The sequence below is a fragment of the Chiloscyllium punctatum genome, chromosome 33, assembly GCF_047496795.1.
Source record: "Chiloscyllium punctatum isolate Juve2018m chromosome 33, sChiPun1.3, whole genome shotgun sequence".
In the NCBI taxonomy this organism is placed as follows: domain Eukaryota; kingdom Metazoa; phylum Chordata; class Chondrichthyes; order Orectolobiformes; family Hemiscylliidae; genus Chiloscyllium; species Chiloscyllium punctatum.
In genome coordinates this window covers 21039425-21058943 of record NC_092771.1, presented here as the reverse complement: position 1 = coordinate 21058943, position 19519 = coordinate 21039425, and the positions used below count along the sequence as shown (strand labels likewise).

The 19519-nt window shown below is 46.4% G+C and overlaps 1 protein-coding gene across 2 annotated transcripts in view; it reads left to right on the top strand.

The window, feature by feature from the left end:
• lactb (lactamase, beta) overlaps positions 1-19519 on the top strand; it is a 50389-nt gene that overhangs the window by 25650 nt on the left and 5220 nt on the right. For both annotated transcript variants that reach the window (XM_072553103.1, XM_072553102.1), the window contains 2 exons: positions 3115-3496; positions 9833-9998. In XM_072553103.1, the coding sequence (XP_072409204.1) occupies positions 3115-3496; positions 9833-9998 (548 nt within the window). The remainder of the gene's footprint in view (positions 1-3114; positions 3497-9832; positions 9999-19519) is intronic.

The window sequence follows — 19519 nt, the reverse complement described above, 5'->3', positions numbered from 1 at the left end:
GTGAAAAGTTTTGTTTTGCGTGCAGTACAGGCCAATCATACCATACAAAGTACATCAGGGTAATAGAACAGAGCAAGGAATACAGTGTTATGGCTGCAGAGAAGGTGCACAGAGAGCAAGATCAACATTAGGTTTGAAATTTGAGAGACCCATTCAGCAGTCTAATAACCACAGGGAAGAAGATGTACTTGAATCTGTTGGTGCATGTGTTTAACCTTTTGTATCTTCTGCCTGACGGACAAGGTTGGAAGAGATTATAACCGGGGTGGGGGGGGTCTTTTTTGATGTTGGCTGCCTTCCCGAGGCAGTGGAAAGTGCAGATCGTCAATGGATGGAAGGTTGGTTTGTGCGATGGACTAGGCTGTGTTCACAACTCTCTACAGTTTCTTACGGTCCTGGGCAGAGCAGTTGCTGTGCCAAGCCGTGATAATTACATCACGATGTGAAAATGTAACTGAATCTGTGCAGCAAAAAGTGAGAGTCCAGAAGGATGTGTTGCCTCCCTCTTGTCGGGGTTTGGTACATCTACCCAGGGCCAGGTATGGAGACGAAGTTGCAGTGGAAGGGGGAAGGTCCAGTCATTGAAGTTCATGTGCATGGGAAATCATGTCTCACAAACCTGATTGAGTTTTTTGAAGAAGTAACAAAGAAGATTGATGAGGGCAGAGCAGTAGATGTGATCTATATGGACTTCAGTAAGGCGTTCGACAATGTTCCCCATGGGAGACTGATTCGCAAGGTTAGATCTCATGGAATACAGGGAGAATTAGCCATTTGGATACAGAACTGGCTCAAAGGTAGAAGACAGAGGGTGGTGGTGGAGGGTTGTTTTTCAGACTGGAGGCCTGTGACCAGTGGAATGCCACAAGGATCGGTGCTGAGCCCTCTACTTTTAGTCATTTACATAAATAATTTGAACACGAGCATAAGAGGTACAGTTAGTAAGTTTGCAGATGACACCAAAATTGGAGGTGTAGTGGACAGCGAAGAGGGTTACCTCAGATTACAACAGGATCGTGACCAGATGGGCCAATGGGCTGAGAAGTGGCAGATAGAGTTTAATTGAGATAAATGTGAGGTGCTGCATTTTGGGAAAGCAAATCTTAGCAGGATTTATACACTTAATGGTAAGGTCCTAGGGAGTGTTGCTGAACAAAGAGACCTTGGAGTGCAGGTTCATAGCTCCTTGAAAGAGGAGTCGAACGTAAATAGGATAGTGAAGAAGGCGTTTGGTATGCTTTCCTTTATTGGTCAGAGTATTGAATATCGGAGTTGGGAGGTCATGTTGCGGCTGTACAGGACATTGGTTAGGCCACTGTTGGAATATTGCGTGCAATTCTGTTCTCCTTCCTATCAGACAGATGTTGTGAAACCTGAAAGGGTTCAGAAAAGATTTACAAGGATATTGCCAGAGTTGGAGGATCTGAGCTACAGGGAGAGGCTGAACAGGCTGGGGCTGTTTTCCCTGGAGCGTTGGAGGCTGAGGGGTGACCTTATAGAGGTTTACAAAATTATGAGGGGCATGAATAGGATATATAGGCAAAGTCTTTTCCCTGGGGCCAGGGAGTCCAGAGCTAGAGGGCAAAGGTTTAGGGTGAGAGGGGAAAGATATAAAAGAGACCTAAGAGGCAACGTTTTCATGCAGAGGGTGGTACGTGTATGGAATGAGCTTGCCAGAGGAAGTGGTGGAGGCTGGTACAATTGCAACATTTAAGAGGCATTTGGATGGGTATATGAATTGGAAGGGTTTGGAGGGATATGGGCCGGGTGCTGGTAGGTGGGACTAGATTGGGTTGGGTTATCTGGTCGGCATGGACGGGTTGGACCGAAGGGTCTGTTCCATGCTGTACATCTCTATGACTCTGTGTAACAATACAGGCAGGGCAAGAGGTCAATCTGAGGAGCCATCCAGCAAATTAAGAACCTCAAAGAAGATCATCTCTGGGTTATTATCTGAGCCATGAGAAATTGGTATGGGGTAATAAGATTAGGGAAACAAATGCGTGGCTCATAGACTAGTGTGGGAGAAACAGATTCTGGTTCACGGGGCACACACTCCAGGACGGGTGAAAGTGAAGTCTGTAACAGTGTGGACAGTCTATGCCTCAACCATACTGTGGAGCATTGTAATAAGCAGCCTGTCTGGGGCAGTGGAAAGGGCATTAACCAAAGTAGCAGGTCAAGGGGTCAAATTTGGGAAACTGTAGGTAAACCAAAGAGTGGAGACAAGGCAGGAGAGAAAAGTAGTAATATGGAAAATAATTGTGGCAAGAAGGGACAGAGTTCATTTCTAAGTAAATCAACAGATAAAATTAGGAGTTACAGAAGTCATTATAGGACAAATAGAAATAACAGCCATTACAGAGACACGACTACAGGATTACTTAAATTGGGACCTGAATATTGAGGGGTGCAGAACATTTAGGAGGCTCAGAAAAGGTGGAGGGGTGGCCTTATTTGTTAATAATGGTATTGACACAATGGAGGGAGATGACCTAGAAAACCCAGATCTAGAAGCAGTTCACTTCTAGAACCTGGGTCACTGCTTAATAATTAAAGGTCACCCATTTCAGAGAGAGCTGAGGGAAAACCTTTCTCCCCAGAGGGACATGAGTCTTTGGAATAGTCTTTCTCATTATTTTTAAAGCAGAGGTAAATAGATTCTTGATAAACAAGGGGGTGACAGGTTGTCGGGGTAGCAGGAATGTGGAACGATTAGATTAGCCATACTCTTTTTGAATAGTGGAACCATCTCCTGCTTCTAATTCATATATTCCTATGTAATCCCTCTTTCTCTCGTAATTTCAATATTACTTACTCTTGAATAGCTAGTCTGATGACAATTTGGAAAGTAGTGTTGGTTGGAACGCGGGAGTCCAGGCTGAGGAGCCAAGAAACACACAATTGAGATGCAATAGCGCCATCAAAGGTGGGGAGGTGTAATCGCAATGTGACAGGTTTACAGAGGCAATTTCCATTGTAAGGGTGGTCCATTGAAATTTATAAAATGTGTGGATTCAGAAACACAATAACAGCAAGTGCACTTGGACGTAAGATCCAATTTCATGGATTGTTTAAAATCTCTGAAAAATGCTATTCCATGTTTTGCAATAGGTGACAATAACTACCAGACTGTTACTGTCTCACCTGAGTGGCATCCGGCATTATGAGAAGGATATTAAAAAGGTGCAGAAGCAAAAAGAAAAGGACAAGATGCTTGTTAAAGAGGAGGTGGGGTCCAAAGCTTCTGATCAAGACAGTAAAGAAAAAGGAGACACAGAGAAGCAGAAGGAGACATTGAAACGGAGGAAGGAGGGCGATCACAACAAACGGCCAAAATCAGAAAGTAACAGTACTGAAAACTCAGGGCAAAACAACAAAACCATCCAAATTAAGGCAGATTCTGACTACAGCGAATTCTATATCAAGGAGAAGTTTGACAGTGTTTTTAAGTCACTGGAGCTCTTCGAGAATGATCCCTTGATGTTCAAACCTGGTAAGAGAAAAATTACGATTGCTCTATAGAACAGAATGCTAGGCTTGAATTAAGGTGGTGTTATAAATAATATGTACAAAAATACGCTTCAAATGTCAACTGCAGTGAACAGTCGGGTAGAATTGCAGGGTTGGAGACTGATCAAGGAGTTCTGAGCACCTCAAAAATACCAAATACAGAAGTAGACCATTCAGCCCCTCGAGTCTGCTGTGCCACATCATCCTGCCTAACCAGCATCTATCCACTTCTGAACTAAAAATCTTTTCTGGCCTCCCCTTCACCGTATTCTGAGACAGAGTGTTGCAGAATTGCACAGCCCCCCGAAATAATCAAATTTTCCTCATCTTTGTCCAGAAAGGGGCCAACCTTAACTTAGTTCAGGACTGACACACATCCTTTCAACATCCGCTTTGTCCAAACCATTCACACTTCAATTTTGTCACCCCTTGATCTTCTAAACTCCAGTGGAAACAAGTGCAGCCTGTCGCACCTCTCAAAGTGTCACACAGCACGGAAGTAGACCCTTCGGTCCAACCAATCCATGCCAACCATGTTCCCAAACTAAACTAGTCTTCACCTACCTGCGCTTGTCTCATATCCGTCTTATTCAATGTACTTATCCAAATGTCTTTTAAACATAGTAACTATACCCCCATCCACCACTTCCTCAGGAAGTTCATTCCCCACACGAACCACTCTCTGTGTACAAGGTTGCCCCTCGTGTCTTTTTAAAATCTTTCTCCTCTCATAAGACAACCTGTCATTCCAGATATCAATCTAGTAAACCTTCTCTGAACCACCTCCAGTACGTTTACATTCTTCCATAAGTAAGAGACCAAAACTGCATGCAGTTGTGGTTTTGTTCGCCGAGCTGGGAATTTGTGTTGCAGACGTGATGCAGTATTCAAGATGTGGTCTCACCAAATACCCTGTATAACTGAAGCATAACATCCTTACTGTTAGGCGCAATTCCCCTTAAAATAAAAGGTAGCATCTCTTTAGCCTTCTTGATTACATGCAGTACCTGAACGTTAGCTTTTTGAGAGTCTTGCACCAGAACTTAACCTCCCTCTGTACCTTGGAGTCCTGCAGTTGTTCACTGCTTAAATAATCCACTGCTTTTTGTTCTCCTGACCATAGCGAACAATTTCACGTTTTCTCATGTTATTCTTCGTCTGCTGGGATTTTGGCCACTCAAACAACCTATCTGTATAAATTGAAAAAACTGTGGACGCTGTAAGTCAGAAACGAAAGCAGAGGTTGCTGGAAAAGCTCAGTAGGTCTGTGAAGAGAAATCAGAGTTAACATTCTGAGGAACGGTCGCCGGACCCGAAACATTAATCTGATTTTTCTTCACAGGTGCAGCCAGACTTGCTGAGCTTTTCCAGCAACTTCTGTTTTTGGGCCTATCTGTGTCTCTTTGCAACTTCTGTGTGTCTCCTACACGATATATTTTCCTTCCATTTTTGGTGTCTTCTGTGAACCTAATGGACCTCGTGTGTTCACTTCCCTCACTTAATGTAAGTTGTAAAAAGTTGAGGCCTCTACACAGATCTCTGCTTGGCACATCTGTCATAGAATCTCTACAGGGTGGAAGCTGGCCATTCAGATCCATACTGACCCTCCAAAGAGCATCCTACCCAGACCCACTCCATCCCTGTAACCCTGCATTTCCCAAGGCTGACCCACATAGCTTGCATATCCTTGGACACAATGGGTAATTTAGCATGGCCAGGCAGAAGTGGGTGCTGCAGATGCTGGAGATTAGAGTGGTGCTGGAAAAGCACAGCAGGTCAGGCAGTATCCGAGGAGCAGGCAAAAGCCCTTCATCAGGAAATGCTGTAGTTGTTGGAGGTCAGTCATCTCAGCTCCAGGACATCTCTTCAGGAGTTTCTCAGGGTAGTGTCCTAGGCCCAACCATCCTTAGCTGCTTCATCAATGACCTTGCCTTCATCACAAGGTCAAAGTGGGGATTTTCCCCCAAGATTACACTATGTTCAGCACTATTCGCGAGTCTTCAGATACTGATGTTCAAATGTAACAAAATCTGGACAATATCCAGACTTGGGCTGACAAGTAACATTCGCATCGCACACATGTCAGGCAATGACTATCTTCAACAAGAGACAATCTAACCACTGGCCCTTGACATTCAATAGTGTTACCATCATTGAATTCTCCGCCATCAAAATCCTAGGGGTTGCCATTGACCATAAACTTAACTGGACTTGCCTTATAAATTCAGTGGCTACAAGTGTAGATCAGAAGTGAGTAATTCACATTCTGATCCCCAAAGCCTGTCCACCATCTATTAGGCATAATTCACTAATGTGATGGAATATTCCCCACTTGCCTGGATGAGTGCAATTTCAACAACACTCAAGAAGCTTGACATCATCCACGAAAAAACTGCCACCACATTCACAAGCATTCACCCCCTCCACCACCAGTGCTCAGTAGCAGCAATGCGTACAATCTACAAGATGTATTGCAGAAATTAGCTATTTCCAAACCCACAACTGCTTCCATTTGGAAGGACAAGGGCCGCAGACACATGGGAATATCACCACTGCTAGTTCCCCTCCAAGTCACTCACCGCCCTGACTTGGAAATATATCGCCATTCCTTCACTGTTGCCGGGTCAGAATCCTGGAATTCCCTCCTTAACGGCAATGTGGGTCCACCAACAGCACATGGACTGCAGCAGTTCAAATCAATAACTCACCACCACCTTCTGAAGGGGCTATAAATGCTGGTCAGGCTGCAATGTCCTTGTCCCACAAGTGAATAAGAAAAGCGATTCAAGTTTTGTCAGTAATACTTATTGCATCACAGCTGAAAATGTGTTGCTGGAAAAGTGGAGCAGGTTGGGCAGCATCCAAGGAGCAGGAGAATCGACGTTTCTTCAGGAAGGGCTCATGCCGAAACGTCGATTCTCCTGCTCCTTGGATGCTGCCTGACCTGCTGCACTTTTCCAGCAACACATTTTCAGCTCTGATCTCCAGCATCTGCAGTCCTCACTTTCTCCTCCTTATTGCAACACACTTAACTTTAACAGGAGTAGAGAAAATAAAGGATTTCTAATCTCCAGCTATACAACTTAAACTGTTCCTGTTCAAAACCCCCAGATACGCATGCACACATTCATGATTAAGACAGCCAAAACACTGACTGTTTGATGCACTTACTATGGTTGAGAAATAATATAAACAGAGTAAACAAAATTCTGAAGATCAAAAGATCAGACTGCGAGGTAGAGAGTTATTTTCTCTCCATCCTTTTGATTTTAGCAATGATGACCCACTGTTGTCTGTAGGTAGTTCTTTGATTCAAGGGTTGATCGGGTGGACATAAGGATTGTCTTATTTTAGAACTCTTCGGTTTTGTGTCTCCCCACACAGAGAGCAAGAGAGGAAGAGATGTTTTCTATCTACAGGCTCTGGAAGTTTTTACTTTCCAGGTGCAATGGCACTTGTAGCTTTGAAACGTTTTGCAGCTCAGCCAATCAGAGAGCTGTTGCCAGGCAGTATTTCCTTAACTCAAAAGACTCCTAGTGTCAGGATCTGGATCAGTGATGCTGGAAGAGCACAGCAGTTCAGGCAGCATCCGAGGAGCAGTAAAATCGACGTTTCAGGCAAAAGCACTTCATCAGGAATACAGGCAGAGAGCCTGAAGGGTGGAGAGATAAGTGAGAGGAGGGTGGGGGTGGGGAGAAAGTAGCATAGAGTACAATAGGTGAGTGGGGAAGGGGATGAAGGTGATAGGTCGGGGGTGGGGGGGGAGGGTGGAGTGGATAGGTAGAAAAGAAGATAGACAGGTAGGACAAGTTATGGGGACAGGGCTGAGCTGGAAGTTTGGAACTGGGGTGAGGTGGGGGAGGGGGAAATGAGAAAACTGTTGAAGTTCACATTGATGCCCTGGGGTTGAAGTGTTCTGAGGCAGAAGATGAGGCATTCTTCCTCCAGGCGTCTGGTGGTGAGGGAGCGGCGGTGAAGGAGGCCCAGGACCTCCATGTCCTCGGCAGAGTGGGAGGGGGAGTTGAAATGTTGGGCCACAGGGCGGTGTGGTTGATTGGTGCGGGTGTCCCGGAGATGTTCCCTAAAGCGCTCTGCTAGGAGGCGTCCAGTCTCCCCAATGTAGAGGAGACTGCATCGGGAGCAACAGATACAATAACTGATATTGGTGGATGCGCAGGTAAAACTTTGATGAATGTGGAAGGCTCCTTTATGGCCTTAGATGGAGGTGAGGGAGGAGGTGTGGGCGCAGGTTTTGCAATTCCTGCGGTGGCAGGGGAAGGTGCCAGGATGGGAGGGTGGGTTGTAGGGGGTCGTAGACCTGACCAGGTAGTCACGGAGGGAACGGTCTTTGCAGAAAGCGGAAAGGGGTGGGAAGGGAAATATATTCCTGGTGGTGGGGTCTGTTTGGAGGTGGCAGAAATGTCGGCGGATGATTGGGTTTATGCGAAGGTTGGTAGGGTGGAAGGTCAGCCCCAGGGGCGTTCTGTCCTTGTTACGGTTGGAGGGGTGGGGTCTCAGGGCGGAGGTGCGGGATGTAGACGAGATGCGTTGGAGGGCATCCTTAACCACGTGGGAAGGGAAATTGCGGTCTCTAAAGAAGGAGGCCATCTGGTGTGTTCTGTGGTGGAACTGGTCCTCCTGGGAGCAGATACGGCGGAGGCGGAGGAATTGGGAATACGGGATGGCATTTTTGCAGGAGGTAGGGTGGGAAGAGGTGTAATCCAGGTAGCTGTGAGAGTTGGTGGGTTTGTAAAAAATGTCAGTGTCAAGTCGGTCGTCATTCATGGAGATGGAGAGGTCCAGGAAGGGGAGAGAGGTGTCAGAGTTGGTCCAGGTAAATTTAAGGTCAGGGTGGAATGTGCTGGTGAAGTTGATGAATTGCTCAACCTCCTCGTGGGAGCACGAGGTGGCACCAATGCAGTCATCAATGTAGCGGAGGAAGAGGTGGGGAGTGGTGCCGGTGCAATTACGGAAGATCAACTGCTCTACATAGCCAACAAAGAGACAGGCATAGCTGGGGCCCATACGGGTGCCCATGGCTACCCTTTTGGTCTGGAGGAAGTGGGAGGATTCAAAGGAGAAATTGTTAAGGGTAAGGACCAGTTCGGCCAAACAAATGAGTGTGTTGGTGGAAGGGTACTGTTGGGGACGTCGGGAGAGGAAGAAACGGAGGGCTTGGAGGCCCTGGTCATGGCGGATGGAGGTGTAGAGGGATTGGATATCCATGGTGAAGATGAGGCGTTGGGGGCTGGGGAAGCGGAAGTCTTGGAGGAGGTGGAGGGCGTGGGTGGTGTCTTGAACATATGTGGGGAGTTCCTGGACTAGGGGGGATAGGACAGTGTCGAGGTAGGTAGAGATGAGTTCAGTGGGGCAGGAGCATGCTGAGACATTGATTTTTCTGCTCCTTGGATGCTGCCTGAACTGCTGTGCTCCTCCAGCACCACTAATCCAGAATCTGGTTTGCAGCATCTGCAGTCATTGTTTTCACCTAGTTGACTCCTAGTGTCACTCAGTCTCGAATTCTCCCTCTTACAGTTTCAAAAAGCAGCGTTATCTCGCACTGCTCAACAATATGCAACGCTTGATTTTCAAATTATCTCCCTATTATTCACTTGTAGCATCCAACCATGACCTCAGTTTGTAGTTTGAAAATAAAACATAGGTGGACTCTTACATCAGAGGAGCTCAGGATTTGTGAAGGCAGAAGCAGAGAAAATGTTTTGAGTGCAATGTGAATCTCCTGCACAATATCGCACATGGTGTTTCACCCAGATGCTCCCAGTTTACTGGGATTGTCCAGCATTTTATGCCATTATTATGTTGTTTTCCTTGCTCAACTGTTAAATGGATTTGGGAATCTGGGTAAAGGGCTTGCATTTAATAATTTTGATTAGTTTTACAACACCAAGCAGCTCTCCAAAGGTGTGGAATAATATCTCCGAACAAGTTGATTAGATAATATCAACAACACAAGACTTGGGTGACTTGTGGAGTTTGTACATGCTCCCCACGTCTATGTGGATTTCCACCAGGTGGGTCTGGTTTCCTTTCGCAGTTCAAAGATGTGCAGATTAGGTGGATTGGCCATGGGAAATGCAGGGATGATCTTCAGAGGGTTGCTGTGGGCTCGATAGTCTGCTTCCATACAGTGGGGATCCTGTTTTTTTCTCTTCTAACTCAAGATACCACCTCGTGCAGAGCAAGCTGAGTGTGATTGTCACATTCACTGAGGCTAGGAAGTGCCTCCAGAAGCTGGTGTTGCTTTCGGCCGTAACCTAGGAGAAATTCTAATGCCACCTTCCTCTCTTGGGTTTTCCAGGAAGCCAGTTCTTGTATTCGACACACGCCTGGACCCTCCTCAGCGCTGTGGTGGAAAGGGCTGCTGAGCAGGATTTCTTACAACACATGAAGAAGCTGTTTTTGGATCTTGACATGCTTCAGACAGTGCCAGATGAACACGAGCCAATCATATACAACCGAGCAAGGTAGTCTCTCCTGCTTCCCAGATTTCCCAAATCCTTAAATGAGCAAGCGGATGGTTTTTCTTGAGCTAGTGAATTGTCTTCCTTCTCCTGTTTCTTACCTGTAGATGACAGTGTGCCTCCATGGCGAGGAGCCATAGCCAGGGATTGAAGTCGAGGGCTCTGATGGTACTTCTCACTCAGAGCGCTGGCAATGCCCCAGTCCTCTGACTGAGCACAGCAGCCCCCCTGGGGTCTCCTGGTTATTGGTTCCTGTTCTACTCCCACTCCCTTGTCCTGGGCCCTGAAAGGAATGAGCATACTCAGCTACTGAGCGATCAGTGCATGAGGCTGTAGCTTGTTATGGACCAGGCCCGACCCCTCAAAACATTCAGACCATAACTTTGCTATTTGTTTCGGTAATGTGGATATTCCTGGAGTGAATTAGCTGATGTGACTGCCAAGTTTGAAACAAACAGATTTTTTTTACAAAATTACAGAATGAAACACAAAGGACAGAAAATAGAATACTGGATAACTTATCCTATCCAAAACCCCGACAGACTATCCCGACTTAATAACGCTGTTCCGAAAATACTTGCAACAGTCCCAATAAACACACCCCTTAGCACAAAGAGTAAAAATGAAACAAATCAGGGCTTACATGCTTGAAGTTAGAGAGAGATAGTACCCAGCTGTACTAGTCCCATCTTCACACACACTGCTGCTGAACTGAGTCAAAAACTCTCATCTAAATGAAGGCTAGCGACACAGCTAGCTGGCCACTCCCCTTTGATTATACCAGATTCTTTTAAGACTTGAAAGCCTTAGGCCAGAGGCATTATCTGTTGGGGGTAAACAAAAAGGGGCCCCAATAAACCTTTCAAATCCAGCCTAGTTGGAGCCTGGCCAATTATCCTCCCTCTGGTAAAACCCTCAAGGGCACAGTAACCTTAAAAAGACCACTGTCGTGACAAGCTGCCGTGCAAATGAGGAAAGGTTACCAATGACTAGGTTGGAATGGCTGTGGGAAGGAAAGGTAATGGCATTAATTAGAGATTATCATAGCACGAGAATGCTGAGCGTGACCAGGTACATGTTCCAGTCAGTCCTTTTGGGGTTCAGTGTAAGGGGAATGATGGGAGTTGGGGAGGCCATTTGTTGCCAAGTGTAAAAAGTTATTATGTGGAACTTCCCTGTCTATGGAGGATGACTAGTGCATCCATTCTGTCTGAGAATAGGAAGGGATACAAAGCAGTAAGGATTCAATACAGAATTAGAGACAAAAAAAACCCCTGTGGATTCTGGATTCCAAACTAGACAGGCAGGAGGCTGGTCCTGAAGAAGGGTTATATCTGAAACGTTGACTTCTTCGCCTCCTGATGCTGCCTGGCCTGCTGTGTGCTTCCAGCCTCCTGTTTGTCTCCTAAGGATTCCGTACAGTTGTTAGAGACTGCATACACATTGAGATGTAAACCTTCAGCCTGATCGTGCACAATGTAATCAGACAGCCAGTGCTATGCAGAGAATTAACTCGATATCTGGGCATTATATCTTGCAGGAGAAAGTGAGGACTGCAGATGCTGGAGATCAGAGCTGAAAATGTGTTGCTGGAAAAGTGCAGCAGGTCAGGCAGCATCCAAGGAGCAGGAGAATCGACGTTTCGGGCATGAGCCATTCCTGAAGACGGGCTGAAACGTCGATTCCCCTGCTCCTTGGATGCTGCCTGACCTGCTGCGCTTTTCCAGCAACACATTTTCAGCTTTATATCTTGCAAGCAATGGTTGCTGCTGGATACTGATGAGAAAATGTTCATGCTTTTCCGAGCACTTTTTACATTGTCAGGGCATCCCAGATTACTTCATAGCCAATGAAGAACATCACTGAAATGCAGTCATTTCAATTTGATGATCAAAAGGCCTTAGAAAGAGCAAAATGATGAGCAACACATGTTTTATCTGTGAAGTTGTTCGAGGGGTAAGCATTGGTTATCAGAGGAACTCTTGCTTTTCATAGAACAGGCTCTTTCTTAACAATGCAAACTGTAACATCTCATTTGAAAATCAGTGCCTCAGTAAGAGTGGTGCACTCTCAGTGCATTCATGGTGTTGTAATGTCAGCTGAGATGTTGTATCAAACTCCTTTGACTATGGCTTGAGCCCACAAACCTCTGGCTCAGATCAAACGGTGCTCCCTTTGGAGAGATGATAGTAACGTCACTGGACGAGTGATGGAAAAGGCTCAGACTAATGCTGCAGGTATTCAGCTTCAAATCCCATCCCTGCAGCTGATGAATTTACATGCGGTTAGTTAATCAGGAATATAAAGCTAGTCTCTGTAGTGGTAACCAAAGGTCGATCATCAATGATAGTTAAAAACCCCTCTGGCTTACTGTTGAGAAGGGAATCTATTGTCCTCACCAGGTCTGGCCTGCGTGTGACTCCAGACCTTTTGCAATACGGTTGACTCTTAACTGCTGTCTGAAATGGCCCTCCAGATCTCCTTTGCAGGTTCCCCCAACCCCATCATTTCCTTTTTACAAAGACTCTGATTGGAATGCATAACTGGTCAAACTCAGCACTCCGATGCTATGGCAGTATGACAGTCTCTCATTCACGCCATTACCTTTCCTTCCTGCAGATTTTATGTCCTAGTCATTGGTAACCTTTCCAGTCCCTCGTTCTCATTGAAGCTACAACCTTATGGACAATTTGGAATGGGTAACAATGCTCACCTTCCCAGTGATGCTCATATGCCATGAACAAAGTAACCTGATGCTTGAACAATGACTATTAACCCAGTCACAACCAATGATTATTGTTACGTTAGGTCTTCAGTGCAGTTGTGATAAGGAACAGCACCTGGAAGGTCAGGTGCTGTCCTTGACATTTACTGCAGACCCCAGACCCTGCTGCCATTCCAGCTGCTGGAGGGTAAGGACTTGGATTTTCTCCAAATGCAGTTATAGAGTTACAGAATCATAGAAATGTACAGCATGGAAACAGACCCTTTGGTCCAACCTGTCCATACCAACCAAATATCCCAACCCAATCTAGTCCCACCTGCCAGTGCCTGGCCCATATCCCTCCAAACCCTTCCTATTCATATACCCATCCAGATGCCTCTTAAATGTTGCAATTGTACCAGCCTCCGCCACTTCCTCTGGCAGCTCATTCCATACACGTACCACCCTCTGCATGAAAAGTTGCCCCTTAGGTCTCTTTTATATCTTTCCCCTCTCACCCTAAACCTATGCCCTCTAGTTCTGGACTCCCCCACCCCAGGGAAAAGACTTTGTCTATTTACCCTATCCATGCTCCTCATAATTTTGTAAACCTCTATAAGGCCACCCTTCAGCCTCCGATGCTCCAGGGAAAACAGCCCCAGACTGTTCAGCCTCTCCTTGTCCTCCAACCCTGGCAACATCCTTGTAAATCTTTTCTGAACCCTTTCAAGTTTCACATCATCTTTCTGATAGGAAGGAGTCCAGAATTGCTTGCAGTATTCTAACAGTGGCCTAACCAATGACCTGTACAGCTGCAACATGACCTCCCAACTCCTGTATTCAATACTCTGACCATTAAGGGAAAGCATACCAAACGCCGCCTTCACTATCCTATCCACCTGCAACTCCACTTTCAAGGAGCTATGAGCCTGCACTCCAAGGTCTCTTTGTTCAGCAACACTCCCTAGGACCTTACCATTAAGTGTATAAGTCCTGCTAAGATTTGCTTTCCCAAAATGTCCTTATCTTCTCAGGTTCCCCTCGCCCCCATCCCCACCCCCCCTCCCCCCAAGACAAGAGCATGTAGCCCCTTGTTACAGTTTTTCTGTCATCTCCACTTTCTTGGCTGTGCCACTGGATCAGAATGCAGACTGGGCCAGAGAAAGCTGACCCGCAATAACTTAGTAACGTCGGGTTCCAAACTTGTCAGTGCCTTCACTGGGAGCAGGAACATGTCAGAAGTTATTATCTTTCCTGTAACTCCCTAAATTGTGCCACTGCCAAATGTGTGAAATTGTATCCATCGATCATTGGGATCCTCACAAATGTTGACAGGGGCATGTTGGACTGAACAGTGGAAATTCCTGATGCTCATCAGTCCGAGAGATTAGGACGGGCTAACAATGTAAAACAATGTCATTCTGATATAGCAACAATGTGAAACCCGACTGATATTTCAAGACTGACATTTGGTTGATAAGCAGCTGTTAGTGACGCATCCCTCGAATGTTTAACTCACTCCAAAGTTAATGTCTCCCATCTGTTTCCATTCCTCTCCATCGCTTTGTTGGCAGCATCATATAGTCCCCACTCCATGTGGTGCACTAGAGAAAGTGTCCATGCACGAATTCAGTTGCGTGCTTCTGTCTGTGTGTTAACCTCTACTGTATATAATGTTCTGGGTGACATCCCCTACTCTCCTGCTCTTCATCAACACCAGAGTACAGGTTCATTGATCAGTTAGCTCCTTTGTGAGATCTTGCTGAGGGCAGATTATTTTCTCGTGTAACAGAATTTCAACAGTGTGGAAGCAAGCCATTCGGCCCATCAAGTCCACACCGACCCTCCGAAGAGTATCCCACCCCCTTATACCTGTAACCCTGCATTCCCCGTGGCTAACCCACCTAGCCTGCACATCTCTGGACACTACGGGTCAACTTAGTGTGTCCAATCCAGCCTAACCTGTCTGTGTGGAGTTTGCACTTTCTCCCTGTGTCTGCGTGGGTTTGCTCCGGTTTCCTCCCACAGTCCAAAGATGCGCAGGTCAGGTGAATTGGCCTTGCTAAATTGCCCATAGCGTTAGGTGTATTAGTCAGGGATAAATATAGGGCAGGGAAATGGGTTTGGGTGGGTTTCTCTTCGGAGGGGCGGTGTGAGCTTGTTGGGCCGAAGGGCCTGTTTCCACACTGTAGCGAATCTAATCTAACCTGCACAGCTTTGGACTCTGGGAGGAAATTGAAACACCAGGAGGAAGCCCACACTGACGCGGGAAGAATGTGCAAACTCCATACAGAGGCTGGAATTGAACCCGGGTCCCTGGCACTGTGAGGCAGCAGTGCTAACCACTGTGCCGCCCCAACAGTGACTCAAGGGAAACATGCATTCACATAGCACCTTTTACCTTTTACAGGCAGTGACTTACTTCCTGAAGTGTTGACACTGCTGTAAGTTAGATACCAGTTTGTTACCTTCTGCATCATAATCTTTCATTTTCTGCAACTGATAACTACTGAGCTTAAAGCTCAGGGGGCATGGGTTCAAATCCTACTCAGTAAATAAATTAGGGAAAACAGTCTGAGGAATGGTGACTATGACAACTACCATCGATTGTTGTAAGAAAATACCACCTCACTTATTTCTTTTGGGGAGGAAATCTGCTGTCCTTACCTGGTCTGACCTACATGTGACTCCAGACTCCCAGCATAGTGACTCCGAATTGCCCTCTGAAATGATCTCTCACACCACTTGGCTTCTGGGAAAATAAGGATGGGCTGACCTTGCCAACATTGCCAAAGGACTCCGGTCATGTTTGCTAAATTTGTTGATGACACTGAGATAGGCAAGAAACTAAGTTGTGAAGCTGTAAAGAGCAGAAGGGTATAGATAGGTTAAGTCAGTGGGTAAAAATGTGGCAAATGGAGTATTATATGGGGAAATGTGAAATTGTCCATTTTGGCAGTAAGAATTTTTTTTAAAATCTAAATGGGGAGAAGTTGCAGAGATGTGACATGCAGAAGGATCTGGGTGTCCAAGTGCATGAATCACAAAAGGTTAGTCTGCAGGTGCAGCAAATAATCAAGAAAGCTATTAGAATGCTATAATCTATTGTAAGGGGAATTGAATACAGGAATAGCGAGATTATGCTTTCAGCCAGACATTGCACTGGTACCTAGAGCAGAGTTTCTGACGTGGACTGAGACGTGCAGTGATATAGTGTTGGTGAGAGAGAAACTATAAGAGTTGTATAGGGAGATGAGAGCACTCAAAACATAGCTAAGTGAAGAGGGGTACAGCAGCAGTTGCACAGAATGTTACAGTTCAGAAAGAGGCCATTCGACCATAGTGTCTGCAGCAGCTTTCCAAATGAGCATCCTGACTTAGTGCCATTCTCCTGCCTTTTCCCCATACCCCTGCTTATTGTTTTGATCCAGTGCCCTTTGAATAATTTGCTTGGACCTGCCTCCTCCATGAGAGTAGGGGAGTAGTGGGCAGCACGGTGGCACAGTGGTTAGCACTGCTGCCTCACAGCGCCAGAGACCCGGGTTCAATTCCCACCTCCGGCAACTGTCTGTGTGGAGTTTGCACATTCTCCCCGTGTCTGTGTGGGTTTCCTCCGGGTGCTCTGGTTTCCTCCTACAGTCCAAAAATGTGCAGGTCAGGTGAATTGGCCATGCTAAATTGCCCGGAGTGTTAGGTGCAGTGGTAAATGTAGGGGAACGGGTCTGGGTGGGTGCACTTCGGCGGGGCGGTGTGGACTTGTTGGGCCGAAGGGCCTGTTTCCACACTGTAAGTAATCTAATCCTCCATGTTTCTAGGTTTTACATTTTGTTGCCTAACCGCTCACTGAGCGAAGAAGATTTTTCTCACACCACATTGGCACATCACTTCAAATCAGCCACGTTCTCGATCCTTTGATGAATCAGGTCTGCACTTGTACTGATCTATTCTGTCCAACCCCTTCATGATTTTGAAAACCTTTCATCAGATCACTCTGTGCCTTCATCTCTCTGAGGACAGTGCTCCCAACCTCTCCAACCTGAAGTTAAAACAAAAGGCTTTCAGCAGGAGAGGAGGCATGTTTTAGGATGTATTACACCGCAATGTGTTTTTGAAAGCAGTCATCGTAGAATCCCTACAGTGTGGGAACAGGCTCTACAGCCCCACAAGTCCACACTGGCCTTCTGAATAGTAATCCATCCCCCTACCCTCTTACTCTGCATTTACCCCTGACCAATGCACCTAACCTACACATCCCTGAACACTATGGGACAATTTAGCATGGTCAATTCACCCTAACCTGCACATCTTTGGACTGTGGGAGGAAACCCATGCAGACACAGGGAGCACATGCAAACTCTACACAGACAGTCGCCCAAGGCTGGAATCGAACCCGGGTTCCTGGCGCTGTGAAGCAGCAGTGCTAACCACTGAGCCACCAGCTACAAATTGTCATGAGACATGCAAGAGCAGATTGTCACTTCATACCATTGACATCCCAGCGGTCAGCGACTATGCTCCAACCAGACCCAGGAGACTTGCTTTTCCTGCTCAGGGTCCTCTATGTGGGTCTTGTTTATAGCACTGTCAGCATCACGAGTACCTCACGGCGCAGGGAGCAAGGCTGAGGCAGACGACAAGGTGAAAGGGTTGTGAGACAAAGATTAGCAGGAAAGGAGATTTCGGGAGTTGACAGCAGGGGATGGAGAAGGACTTTGGGAAGGGGTGGAACATAGAACGTAGAACATTACATCCCAGGAACAGGGCAACATCAAATTAAAGTCATCCCTTCTGCTCTCCCTTTGTCCATATCCCTTGCATATTCATGTGTTTATCTAAAAGCCCCCATTATATCTGGCTTCTACCAAGTTTGTGGAGAATGGTTATGACTTTTAATCAGGAGGATGGGGCTTTGGGGAAAAGGGACTTAGGGGGAGATGACAGTCAAGGAGTTGGGAGTAGGGAAAGCAGCAGGAAGAGAGTATGAGGGGGGGGGGCGAGGTAATTTGATTAAGTGGAAAGTGGTTGTTGGGGGGGTGCGGGGTTGGATGTTGGTGTGTCGGGGTCTGCCCCCTTTGTGCAAGGACAGATCCCATTGCTGGGCCATGTCAGAAACTTGGCTCTCGTTACCTTTCTCCCTAACATTCAGCAGCTGGATCTCGGGAATGTGACCCACCTGTTTGCTGTCGCCATGACCCAAAAAGGCTTCGGCGGGAGGGGGGAGGGGGGAGAGGGGGGAGTGTGCCCCTGACATGATCTGCAACACCAGGGGGCGTATCTCAGGCATTCAGCTACCGGCTGTGGTCAGTAGCCAGCACTCTCGCCCCTTCAGTCAGCGGGCTGTGGGGTTCAAGTGCTCGACACCTGAGACTGAGACTCTTGGCAGTACGGAGGGAGTACTACGCTGTCTTTCAGGTGAAACCCTGAACCAAGATCCCCATCTGCCGCTTAGGTCCGTGTCAAAGGCAGAAGGAGTTCTCCCTGTGTTGCATGGCCGTTATTTATCCCTCAAGCGACATCTCAGAAGCAGATTGTTATCATGTTACTGATTGAGGGAGGTTGCTGTGCTCAAAATCACTGTCTCATTTCCCACTTTACAGTGGTGACTATACTTCATTCACTGTGGAGGAGTTTGGGGATGTGAAATAAATTGCTATGTAAATGGAATTTCACAGAATTGGGGCAGCACGGTGGCTCAGTGGTTAGCATTGCTGCCTCACAGCGCCAAGGACTCAGGTTCAGCCTCAGGTGACTGTCTGTGTGGAGTTTGTACACTCTCCCTGTGTCTGTGTGGGTTTCCTCCCACAGTACAAAGTTGTGCAGGTCAGGCGAATTGGCCGTGCTAAATTGCCCACAGTTTTAGGTGCATTAGTCAGAGGGAAATGGGTTAATCTTTGGAGGGTCAGTGTGGACTTGTTGGGCTGAAGGGCCTGTTTCCACACTGTAGGGGAATCTAATCTTAAAAAAGAATTGTGCAGCCAGCGATGGCAATTTGAAAGAGCTTTCCAGCTGGTTCTTTCAGGTTTATCCACAGTGTTGGTTTTAACACAGGTGTAATCATGTAATGTCAATGCAAACTGCTGGAAAGCAGGTTTACAATTTTCTCTTGTGAATTAAAATCACTTGACCACAGTTTTGTGCTGAATTAAGTACAGTGACTGAGGAACACCTTTCACCAGAGCTTGATACACAGCACCCCCAAATGCAAACCCAATTCATTTCAAAAGTACCACTGCCTTGTTTTCCAAAGTTACGGGATTTGATTTGAATTGAGTTATTATCAAGTACAGTGAAAGGTTCTGTTTTGTGTGCAGTACAGGTAGATCAAACCATACAAAGCGCATCAGGATAATAGAACAGAGCGAGGAATACAATGTTACTGCTGCAGAGAAAGTGCACAGAGAGCAAGATTGAACATTAACATTGGTCTGGATCATCAAATATCACAGAATGAGGGAGACCATTCAGCCCATCAAATCTGTTTAGAACACATTATGCAGTAGTCCCATTTCCCCATAAATATCTCCCTTCTTTTCAGTATTTGTCCAATCCTTTCAAACAGTATTGAGTCCATCAAACTTTCAAGCGATGCGTTATAGATGCTAACGTCCACTATCAGACTGTACTGGCAGCTGAGGAATAAATTGAGTTTGCGTTTGGGATAGAATAGTTAAGGCTGCAGCTTTTAATTTGATCTTGCAGTGATCAGTCTCCAGCAGCAGAGGATGCTGTGTATCAGCTTTGTTAGAGTGGTCCCCATTCACAATGAAGACTGGACTTAATAGAACCAGTCATTGAAAGTGTGTGGCACAGTGGTAGCGAC